The 15,343-nt window shown below is 47.9% G+C and overlaps 1 protein-coding gene across 1 annotated transcript; it reads right to left on the bottom strand.

Annotated features, from left to right (window-relative positions):
• Window positions 1–81: 81 nt before the first annotated feature.
• CD2 (CD2 molecule) lies at window positions 82–14,063 on the bottom strand. The gene is made up of 5 exons (XM_066372265.1): window positions 13,938–14,063; window positions 13,491–13,799; window positions 9,254–9,484; window positions 5,136–5,258; window positions 82–846 (listed from the first exon to the last, which is right to left on the bottom strand). Exons 1-5 carry the CDS (start codon window positions 13,996–13,998, stop codon window positions 515–517), a joined length of 1,056 nt encoding a protein of 351 aa, XP_066228362.1. The 5' UTR covers window positions 13,999–14,063; the 3' UTR covers window positions 82–514.
• Window positions 14,064–15,343: the final 1,280 nt, after the last annotated feature.

The following is a 15,343-nucleotide window of genomic DNA, read 5'->3' as shown; positions in this document are numbered from 1 at the left end:
GACCAATCTGCTCCTCCTGCAACACCAAACAGCCTTTTTTATGCAGCAGCTTGATGGCTCCTTTCCATAATGAGTAGACACTGGGGTCAAGTCAAAGTTTATTTCACATCTATTCTTGAGCTGGTGGGCAAGTTCCCACTAGACACATAAGAAACCCAAGGTTCTCTTGGACAGGCAGGCAGCTTGTAGCAAGACACAGGCACAGTGACCACTGGATGCCGCACAGGGAGGCAAGTACAACTCTAAGGTTTTGTGCTCAGTCACCCATCATCCCAGTGATTGCCTTTGTACTGTCTCACCCTTCCTGGTGCGGTGGAGCTTTAGGAAGAGGCCAGAGACTCCAGATGTTAGACCACGTGGCTGAGACAGGTGTGCAGGTGTGGCTGTGGCCCATGAGCTCGGGTGGGGATGATGTCCTACTTGTAGGAGATAGTTAATGGAAATGCAGGTGTCCACACTGGAGCGCGGGAATTCCACAGTGCCTTTCTGGGAAGGGACAGTTTCTATCTCTTAGTTAGAGGAAGGGGACAACTCTGTCAGAAGACAGCTGCGAGTTTCCTGAGGCCCCACGGGGAGATTTCGGTTGAACTCGAGGCCTGGGTAGAGGGGGGCCTTTCTGCTGGTGACCTTGTGTGCCAGGGGGGGGAACAGGCCTCTTCTGATACTGCTGCTGGTGCTGGACACGGTGCCCAGGAGGTGGGGGACGCTGACCATGTGTGTGGGGACGGTGACCAGGTGGTGGAGGAGGTTGGGATGAGGCTGGATTTTGAGGAGCCAGAATTTGGTGGAGCTTCCGGCCCTTTTCCTCACAGGTTGTTCTGTGTGCTTGGATTTCCAGTTCCTCACCTGCAACAATGAAACCACTGAATAGTTCATCTTGGCAAGATATGACCAATGCAACTGTTTATTCAGTGAACCTTCTATGCATAATGCATCATGCTAGCTGCTTTCGGGGATGTGATGAGAAAGAAGAAGCTGCCCCTGCCCTCTGAGGGTCCCCAGTCTTGTAGGGGAGACAGAAATGCCCACCAGCAAGGTAGAAAAAGAGCTTTGAGAACTCTGGGAACCAGGAGCTAGGAGACAGGCAGGGACTTAGTGCCTGGGTCTCCCGGGAGCAAGGAGAGCACTCAGACCTCACAGTCCTGCCTCTGTGGCATCCTAGAGATGGTTCACTGTGGGCACTGCATGGTTAGAGTCCTTGTCATAGGCTCCGAATAGGCAAAGAGGACATGCCTCAGTAACGACCTTCCTTCAGATGGGGTTCTCTGTTAGACCTGCCTTTCACCCAGTTTGACTCCAACTCAACTCACATTCTTTTGAGAGTTAGAGGATACACCAGGGATTTTTTAGTCCATAGAAGCTTACTAGTTTCTCAGAAATTCAAAAGTAAGCCCTATCCTCTTGCATTTAGGAGGAAAAGAAATTCCTCTTCTGGTCACCCCTCTGGGATGCTCTGCTTTGTGTGACTGTCATCCATGAAGACAGGCCTTTGGTAATGTAGACTCATGGTGATGTAGTTTTCCTTATGCTGTTTCAAAATTCTGCAACAGGAAATGTGTGAGGATGCTCAGCTGCCAGAGATCTGGAGGACTCCGCTGGCCTCTCTGGCCCCCTTTGGGCTAGTTAGGTGCTCCAGTACCCGTGCCCAAAGACATCCTTGCAGGCCCCTGAGGAAACGGGGGAGGGCATTCTCTCTGGGGTCAGTGAATGGCCTCTCACACTTTGCAGAGATAGGGCTCAGCAAGCACGGGCCCTCTGCACTGAGCGTCACCCTGCACCTTTGGGTGGTGATGCCAGTCTGAAGGTTTCCCCTACTGCTGGAAATCCAGTCCTTGGGCAGCTTTCACCATGAGGACTAAAGACAGCAATACGGTGAGGACATGTGAGAGTCCAGTGTGCTCCTAAGCACACAAAGAAAAAGGTACAGAAAGGGAAAAACACATCCTCTGTGCCATCCTTGGTGCCCCAAGACCATGCCCAGAAGGCCGGGCAGAGGACTGTGACCTCTGGTTGCACTCCCAGCTGTGGCACAATGGAGGACCCTTTTCAAACCCTACGTGGCAGGCTTGGCTGGCCATTTATTTGTTTAGTAGTCTGTTCACCACTGTTCTATTCATTAGCTCTTTGGACATTTATTCCCTTCCTCTAGGTGTTAGGTGCCATTGCTAAGTGGCAATGATGTCCCAGACACAAACCCTGTGCTCAGGAAGCTTAAACTTAAGTCAGTGGGACTGCAAATCACAATGTTAGCCTCCAGTGAGAGCCCAGGGGCTCCACAGGGGTGCAGACCGAGAGCCTCAGGAGTCCAGAAGGAGGAAGAGAGTCTGGCTGGGTGACTGAGACCTCCAGCCCACTTGGACAGACTAGGCTAGCCATGGGTCTGTGCAGCCTGTCTGGTCAAAGTAGGATGGTGGCCCCAGCATGCCCACACCAAACAGTGGTCCTGCCCAACATCCACCCTGTGGAGCTCCTCCAGGCTTGGTACCCCCTCCCTCACTCCCTCTCCTGGTTGCTCAGCAAGGCACCTGGGCCCGCACTCAAAGTTGTGCAAGATCAGGGTCAAGGGTGAGGGTCTCTTAACTTTGCACCCTTGGCTTTTTGCTGACCTCACCCTAGTCCTGACTCAGCCTACTGGCTATAGGATTTGGGGCAGATCCTTTAATCTCGTCTGTATGAGTATTACCGATTTCATAAGGGCCCTTGGAAAGTTGGATAAGGTGACAAACATGAAGCATTACAGAGATTAGTGCCTGGCACAAGCAACTATTTTGTCCCCGTGAGGTAGTCATCATGCTGTCATTTCAGCCTAGTGAAAGCAGAGATTGCCCTGTGTGGCTGACATGGGAGGTCGGCTTTGGGAGAATAAGTAGTCTTTGATCATTAGGCATTGGAGAAGGGGCCTCTGTAGGGAAAGGGGGCAGAGGACAGTCTGCTGGGGTGAAGGGAGTGGGAAGGATGGGGGTGGAAACGTAGGCCGTGAGGGCGGGACTTAGGCGGAGGGCAGGCCGTGGGGGCGGGACTTAGGCGGAGGGCCAGTGGCCTGAAGGAGACTGAGGTGAGAAGTCTGAAGTAAGTCAAATCTGAAGGGAGCCAAGGCCTCCACTTCCTGAGGAGATTCAGACCAGGTCCTTCCTTAGGTGGTGCCCATTCTAGGAAAAGACCCAGAGTGTGGGGACCCAGTCTTACAGTAAATATGAGATTGCACAGGACCTGAGGGGCCTGCCCACCTGGCTGCATGTCCTGCTGATGTCTGGATGGCCCCTGCTGGACCCACCTGCACATGGGGTCCCAATAGCCCCCTGCCAGCACCTGTGCAGACACCTGATGAGCCCTTGGAGTCCTCCTTCTTTATCCACAGTTTTACTTTCTACGGTTTCAGTTACCAGCAGTCAACTGCAGGGCAAAAATACTAAATGGAAAATTCTAGAAATAAACAATTCATAAGTTTTAAATTGCACGCTGTTCTCAACAGCACCATGAAATCTTTCTCCCTCCCATCCAGATGTGAATCATCCCTTTGTCCAGTGTTTCCATGCCATACACGCTCCTCACCCATTAGTCACTTAGTAGCCATCTAGGTATCAGATCGACTGTCAAGGCATCACAGTGCTTGTGTTCACATCACGCTTACTTTACTTAATAATGGCCCAAAGCCATTCACATAACTTTTTTTACTTTTTATTTTATTTATTCATTTTAGAGAGGGGGGAGAGAGAGAGAGAGAGAGAGAGAGAGAGAGAGAGAGAGAGAGAAAGAGAAAGAGAGAAAGGGGAAGAGCAGGAAGCATCAACTTCCATATGTACCTTGACCAGGCAAGCCAGGGTTTTTATTTTTTATTTTTATTTTTTGTATTTTTCTGAAGCTGGAAACAGGGTGAGACAGTCAGACAGACTCCCGCATGCGCCCGACTGGGATCCACCCGGCACGCCCACCAGGGGCGATGCTCTGCCCACCAGGGGGCGATGCTCTGCCCCTCTGGGGCGTCGCTCTGCTGCGCCTGGGGCAGAGGCCAAGGAGCCATCCCCAGCGCCCGGGCCATTTTACTCCAATGGAGCCTCGGCTGCGGGAGGGGAAGAGAGAGACAGAGAGGAAGGAGGGGGAGGGGGTGGAGAAGCAAATGGGCGCTTCTCCTATGTGCCCTGGCCGGGAATCGAACCCAGGTCCCCCGCACGCCAGGCCGATGCTCTACCGCTGAGCCAACCGGCTAGGGCCCAAGCCAGGATTTTGAACCGGCAACCTCAGAGTTTCCAGGTTGACGCTTTATCCACTGCGCCACCACAGGTCAGGCCTTTTCACATAACTTTTATCACAGTATATTGTTATCATTTTTCTATTTTGTTGTTAGTTATTCTTGGTAATCTCTTATCGTGCCTAAAGTTATAAATTAAACTTTAATATAAGTACATATTTGTAGGAAAAACATAGTATTTATAGAGTTCAGTACTATCCATGGTTTCACGCATCCACTGGGGTCTTGGAACGTAATCCCCACAGGTTGGGGGGCTACTGTATCTGAACACACTGCCTTGGGTAGCCGTGATGCCCCTTGAGCCAGCTCTCCACTTATGAGCATAACCTTTTTATTCTCGGTGGGTCATCAGACAGGCCTGACTTGAGGAAGAAACACTCAGAGCCCTAACACATCCCCTCTGGACAGCGAATTGGAAAAGGAGGTATAAATACCTGGTTCTAGAATAGGGTGCTCCTATGGGTTCTTTATGCCCTGAAATTCTACCTGTGTTCTAGGAGCTTTGCCACCCCCTCAGGAGAAGACAAGATGTTTGCTCACCGAAATGGAGTTTTGAAGCTAATCTGTCTACCCACGTAGAGATATGTGGCTTTTTCAAAATATGATCACACAGCCTGACGCGGAGTCAGCCTCAGTGGTGGATTCCAATGGGGCCAACCTGGATTCAGCTTCTTAAAGCCCCTACATTGTCACCACTGAAAATGTGTTTTTCAGACATCAAGCAAGCCACAAAATGGAAAAAACTGTAACCACTGGTTACAGCCCTGACGTTCCGAAACTACCCGTCTCCATTGCTTTCTCGTCAGACTAAAGTGTCATCCCTGTGAGCTATTTTCACGGGGATTTTGCCCAGGCCTGTGGTGGGACAGAAGAGGAGCTTACTTACCATCTCTCCTCCTGTGCTGTCTTTTCCTCTTGCTGATGACAACAATGAGCAGTACCACACAGAGTAAGAGCAAAATGCCTCCTGCACATATGCCAGCGATGAGGTAGATATCCAGACCTTTCTCTGCAAGGGAAACAAAGGAGGGATGGAGGGGAGTGGTCCTGGACAGAGAGACCATCATTGCTCTGGCCAAGATGGCATGCTTAACTCCTCCCTCTTGCGTTCAGCAGATAATAGAGCTTAATAGATGGGGACTTTTCAATCTCACAAAAAGCCAAACTCATAGAAGGTGGTGGATTGTGTCCATCCCTGAAAGGGTGGGACCAGCGCCCTCAGAAGGCTCCTTGGGAAGCTCCCCTCCTGGACTCTCCTGGACTAGAATGCCTAATCGTCATGTGCCAGGGCATTGTCCACTGTCCAACGAAGGAGACCATCTCAGAAGTTTAGATCTGAGAAAGAGTTTAGAGACAAATATTTTATCACCTCTAGTTTTACAGACAAGGCCCAGAGAGGCAGGGTGAGTTGACCGTGGCCACACAGTGTCTTCCTGAGTGGCTTCTTCAAGCAGATCCTTGTCTCGGAGTTTCCAAACCATGTGCCCAGTTGTATCTCTGACTGCCCTCCTACACCACTGTTTTTTTTCTCACCCTCTTGACCAGACAGTGTCCAAGGACTAAGAGTAAATGTGTTCTGTGTACAGCCCAGCCCTCTGGCTGCACAGCCAGCACCCCATCCCAGACTTCCCCTGTCCTGTAAGAGAAACTGACACTGTGACATGGCAGCAGTGGTGGACTTGATCTTCAGCTCCCAAACCTGCTTCAGTTGCAGTAATGCAGTGAGGATAACATGAGTAGGTTGTTTAGAGAAAAGGGTTTGAGTTCCAGGCTCTTCTAGGCAAGAGCTGAGTGACCTTTGTGAAGTTACTCCACCTCTCTGAGCCTGTTCCTTTCTTTATAAAGTGGAGATAATGAAACTTGCATCACAGGGAGGCTGCCGGAAGCCAGTCAGATAATGCAGTGGTCCCCAACCCCCGGGCCACGGACTGGTACTGGTCCATGGGCCATTTGGTACCGGTCCGCAGAGAAAGAATAAATAACTTACATTATTTTTGTTTTATTTATATTTAAGTCTGAACGATGTTTTATTTTTTAAAAATGACCAGATTCCCTCTGTTACATCTGTCTAAAACTCACTCTTGATGCTTGTCTCGCAAGTTTGACAATTATATTTTAAAATACCACAGTTTTTATGCCGGTCACATAATTTTATTTTGTGCATTTATCCATCCCACCCTAAAGGCTGGTCCGTGAAAATATTTTGACATTAAACTAGTCCGTGGCCCAAAAAAGGTTGGGGACCACTGAGATAATGGATGTGGGAGTGCTTTGAAAACTGTAAAACAACACACAAAGGCGAGGAGGTCCTGTTCTTAGCAGAGCTCTGTACACTGGCGTTTCTAGGAGCCATTCTGTGGGAGGGCTGCGGGGCCATGTGCCCTCTGTGAGTCACTGGCAATTAGAGAGGCAGCACTTGGGCCATGGGTCAGGGGACTCACCAGAGAACAAACAGGAGCTCAGCCCAGCATCACTACGATACCCTCCCTCTCTAGCCAGACATTCCTTGGAAGACACTCTTGTACACCAGCCCAGGATGAGCCCCAGGAGCAAGCCAGAGGCCCAGCCGCCAAACCAACAGCCTGCAGTTGTCTGCTGATCCTTGCTTTCTTTCTTCAAGTCTCTCTGACTGTGTCTTTGCCTGCCAGTTGCACAACCCCTCTGGTCTGCAGATGAAGGGGCTTCCTTTAGAAAAGTAGGCATAATCCTAAACTGCTATGAAGCTCAAAAGTATCCGGGGTTCTTTGGAATCTGCTGGCTGAGAGGCAGGGCTGGGCTGTTGGAGTCTTCCTCATGCTGATGAGAGAGGCCTAGGCTCTGACCCTGGTGGACCCGCAGGGGCCTGGAGCTAGGTGGGGGCAAGGGGCTCAGCCATGTAGCCACCAGCTCGTCTTCTCTCAGAATGCTCACATGGGCGGCCACACCCTTATCTGGGGCACACTTAGTCTGTTCGCAGGTTTGCGCAATGCAGCCCTCTGGGGCACCTGGGTGCTCCATGGGGGCGACATTCCAGCTTGTGTCTAAGGCATTCAAAGCTACGTGCTCACGGTGTCTAAAGCCAACTGCCCCCCTCTTGCACTCCTTCCTGGAGAGAACATGCCCAGAAGTTTATGTGGTGGGTCCTTTGTCCTGTGTTCTGGTTTTATATACATACTCACCTTTTCTGAGCCAAATGGTTAGTCTTATCATCGCTCCTCTCTGTCTTAGCCTCTCAGGAGGAAATAGGCATCTTTTTTAGGTTCTTTAAGAGCAGCCTCCCCTTCCCCAGCATCCCCTCCTCTGTGTTCCTCCCATCTCTTTCAGGCCCCTTCCCAGGCAAGCTTCTGCTCTGCACCACAGAGTGAGGGGCGGGAAGGGTTCAGTCTGCGAACCTCAGCTTCTCCCAGTGCCCTCCCTCCATCCCTAACACACACACATTTTTATTCTGGTGCAATCTAGTTAAAAAAAATTTTTTTTAATGGTATAAGGTGGTCAGATAAAATACAGGATGCCAGTGAAAGTTTAACTAAACAATAACTTAGTTTAAGTATGTCCCATGCAACATTTGGAACATATTTATGCTGGGGGTTTTTTATTTGCTAAATCTGGCAAGTCCAATCAAGGGTCCCCTGAAAGAGGAAGGGGACGTGAAGTCAAGGAGGGACTGCTCAATTCACTGTACGCAGTGATGGGCAGACACACAGGGTGAAGCGATGCTCATCTATGTCCCCTCCGATTGAATGTGGGCTGAACTTGGTTGCTTTTAATCACCAGAATACAGCAAAAGTACTGGGATACCTATTGCTCCTGAGACTGTTATAAAATATTCATGGCTTCTGTCTAGAGCTCTTGTTCTTATTCTTGCTTGGTCTGCTTAGAGGGAAGCTGGGTGCCATATTGTGAGGAAACCCAATGGTACAGGACTGAGCTTGGACAGGGACCCCCTCATAGAGCCTGGACATGTTTGACATGACATACTTCCAGTATCTGGAGTGTGGCTTCACAAAAGAAGCTTAGCCAGGACCACTGTGTCACTCCCAAATTCAGGACTCACAGGATCTGTGAGATAATAACTGCTCATTGTTTTAAGCCACAAAATGTGGGATAATTTCTTATACAGCAATAAATAACTAATTCAAAGAATATATATGAAAAAGCCTTACTTCTGACTTCACACCAACCCAGGGCTGCTTATTAGGGTCACTGACCAGCTGTAGGCACTGTGGAAACTCAGGACTTCTGAACAAATAACTACTTTTAGTGTTCAGTTCCCCTTTGGGGGGTTGAGCAGAGAGCACTGGGGAGATAATCACAGAGCTGTGGGTCCCAGAGCTGAACACTACAGCAGACTGCTTCTCAAAATTTACTCGTGGGGGTGATGTCAGGCTGTTGCAGCAGGCAAGAGCTCAGGCTCTTAGAGTGTTGGGATTTTCTGATGCTGGTGCCAATGCAGGCTGCCTGCTTTAAGGCAGGAGGAGCATTTCCTATATCCATGGTCCTCCCTGACCTCACGCTCTTCTTCCCCCAACCCCCTCAATCCATGTTTTTTCTACAGCCTCTGGTAGGAGGTGCTAGCCCTCTTCCCTTCAGAGAAGAATCGTCTTTGCTCTCTTCTCCATCATTACTCTAGGAGTCACCATTGTGGTAGCTGACTAGCCAACAGACCTTGGGTAAGTAAGTTTGTCTCTCTGGGAAGTGAGGGTTGCATAGATAGCCTCTACCACACCTCCTATATCTTCTACTTGGCAATTCTTTTACCCCAAAGATCTTTTGAATTGCCTGAGGCTACATTCTGCGCTGCGGGAGGACTCCCAGGAGGGGTAAGCATAGAACACCACCTCCTCTCTCCTTCGAGTCTTCTCTTGAAGGTTTCCAGTGGGAAGGGGTCTGTTTTCAGTTCTCATCTGGAGGTCAAGGCTGCCTTCAAGCCCAGGCACCTGGGCCCTGAAGCGGGTCTCCACTAGGGGCTGGCAGGCTATGCTTGTGAAGTGAACTTGGGATGTCTGACCAGTGTCTACCACATACCTAGACAGCTGATGGTCACCACGCTGGTTTCCTTACTGATTTTGTTAGTTGCGGTACACTTGAATACTGCAGGTTGTTTGCTGGTCCACTTGTGTGTGATGACATTCAGACTGTCTGTGATATGGTTCTCATTTTGAAACAGTTTTAACTTAGGGTCAGTTCCTCCTTTTGCCTCACAGGTCAGGGTTGCGTTGGTACAACTCCAAAACATCGAAGGTTTTGAGACCCTCTCTGCAAAGAAAATAAAGATCCAATTTCTATGAGGCAACTTTCTGATTATGATACGATTAACAAACATACCTATTTATAGAGGGGGAAATAGAGTCAGTTTTGGACCAGGGAACAATTTCAAAGACCCCTAGCTGTTTTTGAAATCTATTTTATTTATACAGTACATTTAGAATAAATGTATGGTAACATTCATCCATATATTATGTCAGTAAAAAAAGTCGTATCAAATGTTTAAGTGCGGCCCTGGCTGGTTAGCTCAGTGGATAGAGCATCAGCTCAATGTGTGGATGTCCCAGGTTCAATTCTCAGTCAGGGCACACAGAAAAAGCAACCATCTGCATCTCTCTCCCCCCTTCCCCTCCCACAGCCAGTGGCTTGATTGGTTTGAGCATCGGCCCTGGGCACTAAGGATGGTTTGATTGGTCCGAGTGCATCAGCCTCAAGCACTGAGGATGACATTGGTCCCAGATGGGGGTTGCCTGGTGGATCCCAGTCGGGCACATGTGGGGGTCTGTCTTGCTATGTCTCCTCCTCTCACTTAAAAAAATATGTTTAAGTACTGTTTTATACCTTAAAATGTTTTCACATATCATAATCCTAACAAACAGAGAAGCTGATATTTTCCTTCTTATTGACATGAAATGCCCAAGGCCCTAAAAGTTTAAAGTGGATGGATTTTTTCCCAAAGCTGTTTGGCCACTCATTGTGCCTCACTGGACCTCATCTAGAAGAGAAGGATCAGAAAGACATGCCCCACCTGTCATAACAGGCACAACATGTGACAAAGCCCTGGGCAAAGCAGTAGGCACTGACCTTTTTGTCGGTAGTTGATACATTCATAATCATAAATCCCTTGCCTCTGTTTTTCTGACATGAGACTACGCTAAGGGCTGGGCCTTGGCATCCCAGGCCTTGGCCAGGTACAAATCCTGCTCCACTTCCAGCTGTGTGACCTCCTCCTGTGTCTTTATCTCATACTTGACTCTCTTTCCCCAAGCTTGCCACCTTCCTCACCCAGTTTCTCTCCATTCACTATGCAGATGGACAGCTCATTTTCCCATGATTCCCCCCTCCCTGACTCCCAGGCAACAACATCTTGACCCTGAACTTTCCCGCCACATTGCATTTCTGTCTCAATGTATAAGCATGCAGAAATTGAGCTCTTCTCCCATTGTTGGCTTCTGTGGGACCAAGAAAGAAGAGGATGAAGAAACACCATCACACAGCAAGGCAGGGTCAGTGAGTAGTCTGGGGCTTGGGTCAAAGCATTTACATATCTTTTCAAAACGGAAATACTCTTTTCTTCTATTTGTGAGTAACATCTAATTATTGTAAAAATTGATTTTAAAAGTTTGAAGATTAAAAATCATTTGTAGTTCTACTACCTAGAGTCAATAATTATTAATGCTTTGATGTACCTCTTTAGCAGATGCTTTCTATACAATACATTCATGTTTTAAAAGTTAAAACTGTATGATATGATGTTGTAGTCTGCCTTTTTTTCATTTTCTGATCTTTTATTAAATTTTTTCCCCGTAAGAATATCAAATACATCACCACAATCTTTTTAAATGATGTATACTTCATTTAATAAATAACTTTCTAACTGCTAGGGACTTTTAAATCCTTTCCAATACTTCACTCCTATAAGCCACATGGTCTTATTTTTTTATATATCTTCTCCATCAGATAGCTTCCTAGCAGAGGACTGGCCACTTCACCTCGTGCTCATCTCACAGAGAACTCCTTAATTCTAGGTTATAAGGATTAATTCTTTCCCCACTAACATCTGCTTTTAAGGGGCTTTACATTCCCTTTTCAGCCAGCAGCAGCAGCCCCCTCATTCACGGGCTTTGGGTGCCAAGACTGTAGCCAGGAGAAGCATGAAGAAACAGTGAAACAGGAAGGGCATTGAGCCAACAGGTGTGTCCTGGGCACTGGTGGGCACCTTTGCATGGTTGTCTCCTTGAAGCCGTGTCTCACTGAATACCTGATGCAATTATTATTATAAAAGTCAGGCTCAGAGGAGATGGAGAATTTACTAAAGGCCAAGGCCACGTGTCATGTAATATTGATCAGTCCACAAACAAAGTTAAGATGCTGTGTCATTCACATACACACACACACACACACACACACACACACACACACAGAGCAAGGTGGCTGTTGTATCATGGAAAGATCTCTGTCTTTTGGCAGGGGAATGTGGGGTTTATTTTGGGGGTACTCAAATGTTCTAAAATTGGTTGTGGTGATGGTTGCACAACTCGGAGTGTGCTAGACACTTCTGAATTGCGTGCTTTAAGGGAGCAATGTGTGGTATATGAACTGTGTCTCAATAAAGCTTTTTGGAAAGAAAAAAAGTCACCATCCTTGGTAAAAGAAGCCCTGGGTTTGAATCCTGACTTTACAGCAAACTGTGAGATGTCAGACAAGTAGCTTCTGCTTCCTTAAAGATAAGAAATGGATAATAAGAGCTATCTCTTAGGATTGTTGGGAATTTTCCATAAGATTGTGTAAGCAAAGCACTCAACACCCAGCAGGTGGATACTGTGACTGCTACAATACTAAAGAAGACAGAAATGTGAGGCTCGTGTTCAAAGCAGACACCTAAGCCCATGTTGGCAGGAGTCTGGAGATCTGGGGCTCTCAGGCCCACAAGCAGAGGTCCCTCTGGCTCCATTCTTCACCCCACCCCATTTCTGCAATGTGCTCTCCAGCCAAGGCTGAGGACTAGAGTGTGGAAAGTTGTCATTTGTAGGGAGCTGGCAGTGTCTGGGATTTTTGGAAGGGGTGGGTGCCAGGTGCACATACTAAGAACAGGGCTGGAGGGTGACCTTAAGTAGAAGAAGGGGCCCTGGTTCTGGTGGCACTTCCCGTGCAAAGCACAGAAATGTTGGTTTGCTCGCCGAATTGCTGGCTCGGGCTCGTTCTGGGGCTCCTGTCTTCCTCTCTGGGCCAAGTGCAGCTTCCTCTTCTTACTTCTTATCCCCCCTTTCAAACAGCTCCTGGACTTTCAACTTCAAAATCATTTCAATTCCACTTTCTCTTCCCTCTGTCCCATACCCATGCCCCCCAGCCCAGGCTGGTCTCCACATGTAATGCTCCAAATATTCATTCTCCCTCAGTTTACAAGCACCCTTTAGTCTAGGCCAGTGAGTACAGCCTTTGCTTCTGGTTAGAATTCCCTGGTGACCTTTAGACCCAACTGATGCCCAGGTCCCAGGCTAAAGTATACTGACCTAATTGATCTGGGATGGAACCTGGACACTGGTAACTTGTAATAGCATCTCAGTTGATTCTAACATGCACCTAGGACTAAGAACACAAACCAGCCCTTCTCCCCTTCACAGAAGCTTTCTGGCTAGTCTTCTTGCCACCATCTTCAGTACACCCTCCTGCCTTCCCGGCAAAGCACAGACACACAGAGCCACACGGTGTGTGCTCTCTACAGAGGTCAGCAGAAATCACAACCCTCCGCAGGCCACTCTGATATGGAGCAGATCAGAACCACAGGCTCTTCACCCTTAAATTCACGATTCCCAGCTCTTTCCTGCCATGTAATTACTCCTTCAGGGTACCCTGGCTTGAAACTGTCTCTCTAATTGGAAGACTCACTGCTCTCCTGCGAGTCTCGCCTTTCCTGCTCTGCAACGAGCTTGCCCTTCCATCATCCAGCTGGAATGCCTACCTTTCTCTTCTGCCTCACCTGTTTCCTCCTCCTGATTAATGCCACCTTCAACCAGGTTCTTCACTCAGCCCCACATTCCCAGAACCACTGAAGAGACAGTTTTAGGCGGATAGACTATCAGCTGTGCATGTCCACGTGTGGGTTCCCTCTCTCCCACAGGACATGAGCCTCCACTGAGGCAGGAGGAATACATTAGATTTCCTTTCGGGCTCCCCAAGGTTGAGGTTAGGGCTGGGGACATTCCACAAATGCCATTCCCAAATTGCTAAATAGCATCTGTAGTGAGTTGGAGGGATTTAAGGAACAAAGACTTACCTAGAATCTTCAAATCAAACGTATGTTCCAACACATTTTTTCCAAGTGTGTCATATACGAGCACGTTGTAGATACCACTATCATTTCTCTGCAGATGTTTAATTTTCAGAGTTCCATTTCCTAGTAGTGCATATGTTTTCTTTTTTAGGTAACTTATGTTTCCTCCTTTGAGTCGTGCAAGCCTGTTGCTGCTGTTATATTTGTTCCACTGTATATCATCTATATGGCCATTCAGTGAAAAATTAGGAATGTCAAGGTTGATGTCATAATTCAGGGTACCATGGACCTTGATGGTTTTAGGAGGTGCACCTATAAAAAGCAAAGCAGTTACTGAGGCTGAGACTCGCTGCCAGGCAACGCTGGGTTGCAACCTCTTTAACTCGACTCTCTTCAGAGTCTCCGAAGAAACTTCTAATGCTGACATTGGAGACCCACGCACCAACTTACCTTTGGTAGAAAAGATGAAAATCAGAAGGAAGCTGGTTAAGATTTTACATGCGAGGCTCATCTTTGGGGTTAGTTTCCTTATTGTGATTCTGAGCTTTTGCAAAAGGAACTGAAGTAAGACCAGTGGAATCCACCCCCGAGAACTTAACCACGTGTCTTTCTTCTTTTGCTTCTTTTACAGTAGCACAGAAGGTGCATATACATGCATGCACACGCACACACACACACACAGAGCAAACCAACCCTGCTGATGTGCTCCTTTGCCAAGTAAATATACTTAGGAGTGTGTATTTTTCAATTCTCACACCAACCTTGGGTGGATTTTATTACCCCCATCAAAGAGACAGAAACTGAGAAGCTAAATAAATCACTCAGGATTAACCTTTAGTTAACAAGGAGCCAAATTCTACCATATAGCCTGTTCTCTCTGCATGTGTCCCAGTGTCTCCGACAAGACCACACAGGAATGTAGCTAAACATCCAAACACAAATAGCAGAAGACAGCTATTTATTTTATGATTATAAATATTGAGAAATTAATACATATGAAATAATTATAAAAGTGAATTTTGCTTTCTCAAAAGGTGTTTTTAAGGTTCTAAAATTATTTTGTAATAAAAAAAAACAAATATAAGTCAAGTCCCAGCTATAAAAGCTTGACATACCCAGGCCCTGGCCGGTTGGCTCAGCGGTAGAGCGTCGGCCTGGCGTGCGGGGGACCCGGGTTCAATTCCCAGCCAGGGCACATAGGAGAAGCGCCCATTTGCTTCTCCACCCCTGCCCCCCCCTTCCTCTCTGTCTCTCTCTTCCCCTCCCGCAGTCAAGGCTCCATTGGAGCAAAGATGGCCCGGGCGCTGGGGATGGCTCCTTGGCCTCTACCCTAGGCGCTAGAGTGGCTCTGGTCGCGGCAAAGCGACCCCCCCGGAGGGGCAGAGCATCGCCCCTGGTGGGCGTGCCGGGTGGATCCCGGTCGGGGGCATGCGGGAGTCTGTCTGACTGTCTCTCCCCGTTTCCAGCTTCAGAAAAAAAAAATACAAAAAAAAAAAAAACAAAAAAAAAACAACAAAAAAAAGCTTGACATACCCAAATCTTATGTTTAGCATACATTTTTATAACTCTATTGTAAATTCAGTTAGGTAAATAAAAACTTGTTCCAAAACAAACAAAAATGCATAGAGACCATGAAATACTATTAAACAACCAGAACAAATTGTTCAAAACACATTTAAGGCCTGACCAGGCGGTGGCGCAGTGGATAGAGTGTCAGACTGGGATGCAGAGGACCCAGGTTCGAGACCCCGAGGTCACCAGCTTGAGCACGGGCTCATCTGGTTTGAGCAAAAGCTCACCAGTTTGGACTCAAGGTCACTGGCTCCAGCAAGGGGTTACTCGGTCTGCTGAAGGCC

This window comes from Saccopteryx leptura, chromosome 3 (assembly GCF_036850995.1).
Source record: "Saccopteryx leptura isolate mSacLep1 chromosome 3, mSacLep1_pri_phased_curated, whole genome shotgun sequence".
NCBI lineage: Eukaryota > Metazoa > Chordata > Mammalia > Chiroptera > Emballonuridae > Saccopteryx > Saccopteryx leptura.
Note: the sequence above shows the minus strand (reverse complement) of the source record. Positions and strands in the feature narration are given on the sequence as shown.

What these genes read in the sequence shown, in the direction of transcription:
- CD2 (XM_066372265.1), bottom strand. Translation starts at nt 13,998, where the DNA reads ATGAGCCTCGCATGTAAAATCTTAACCAGCTTCCTTCTGATTTTCATC. An exon ending in TTTCATCTTTTCTACCAAAG is followed by an intron (nt 13,800 to 13,937) that starts GTAAGTTGGTGC and finishes TGCTTTTTATAG; the next exon opens with GTGCACCTCCTAAAACCATC. An exon ending in ACAGCACAGGAGGAGAGATG is followed by an intron (nt 847 to 5,135) that starts GTAAGTAAGCTC and finishes TCATTGTTGCAG; the next exon opens with GTGAGGAACTGGAAATCCAA.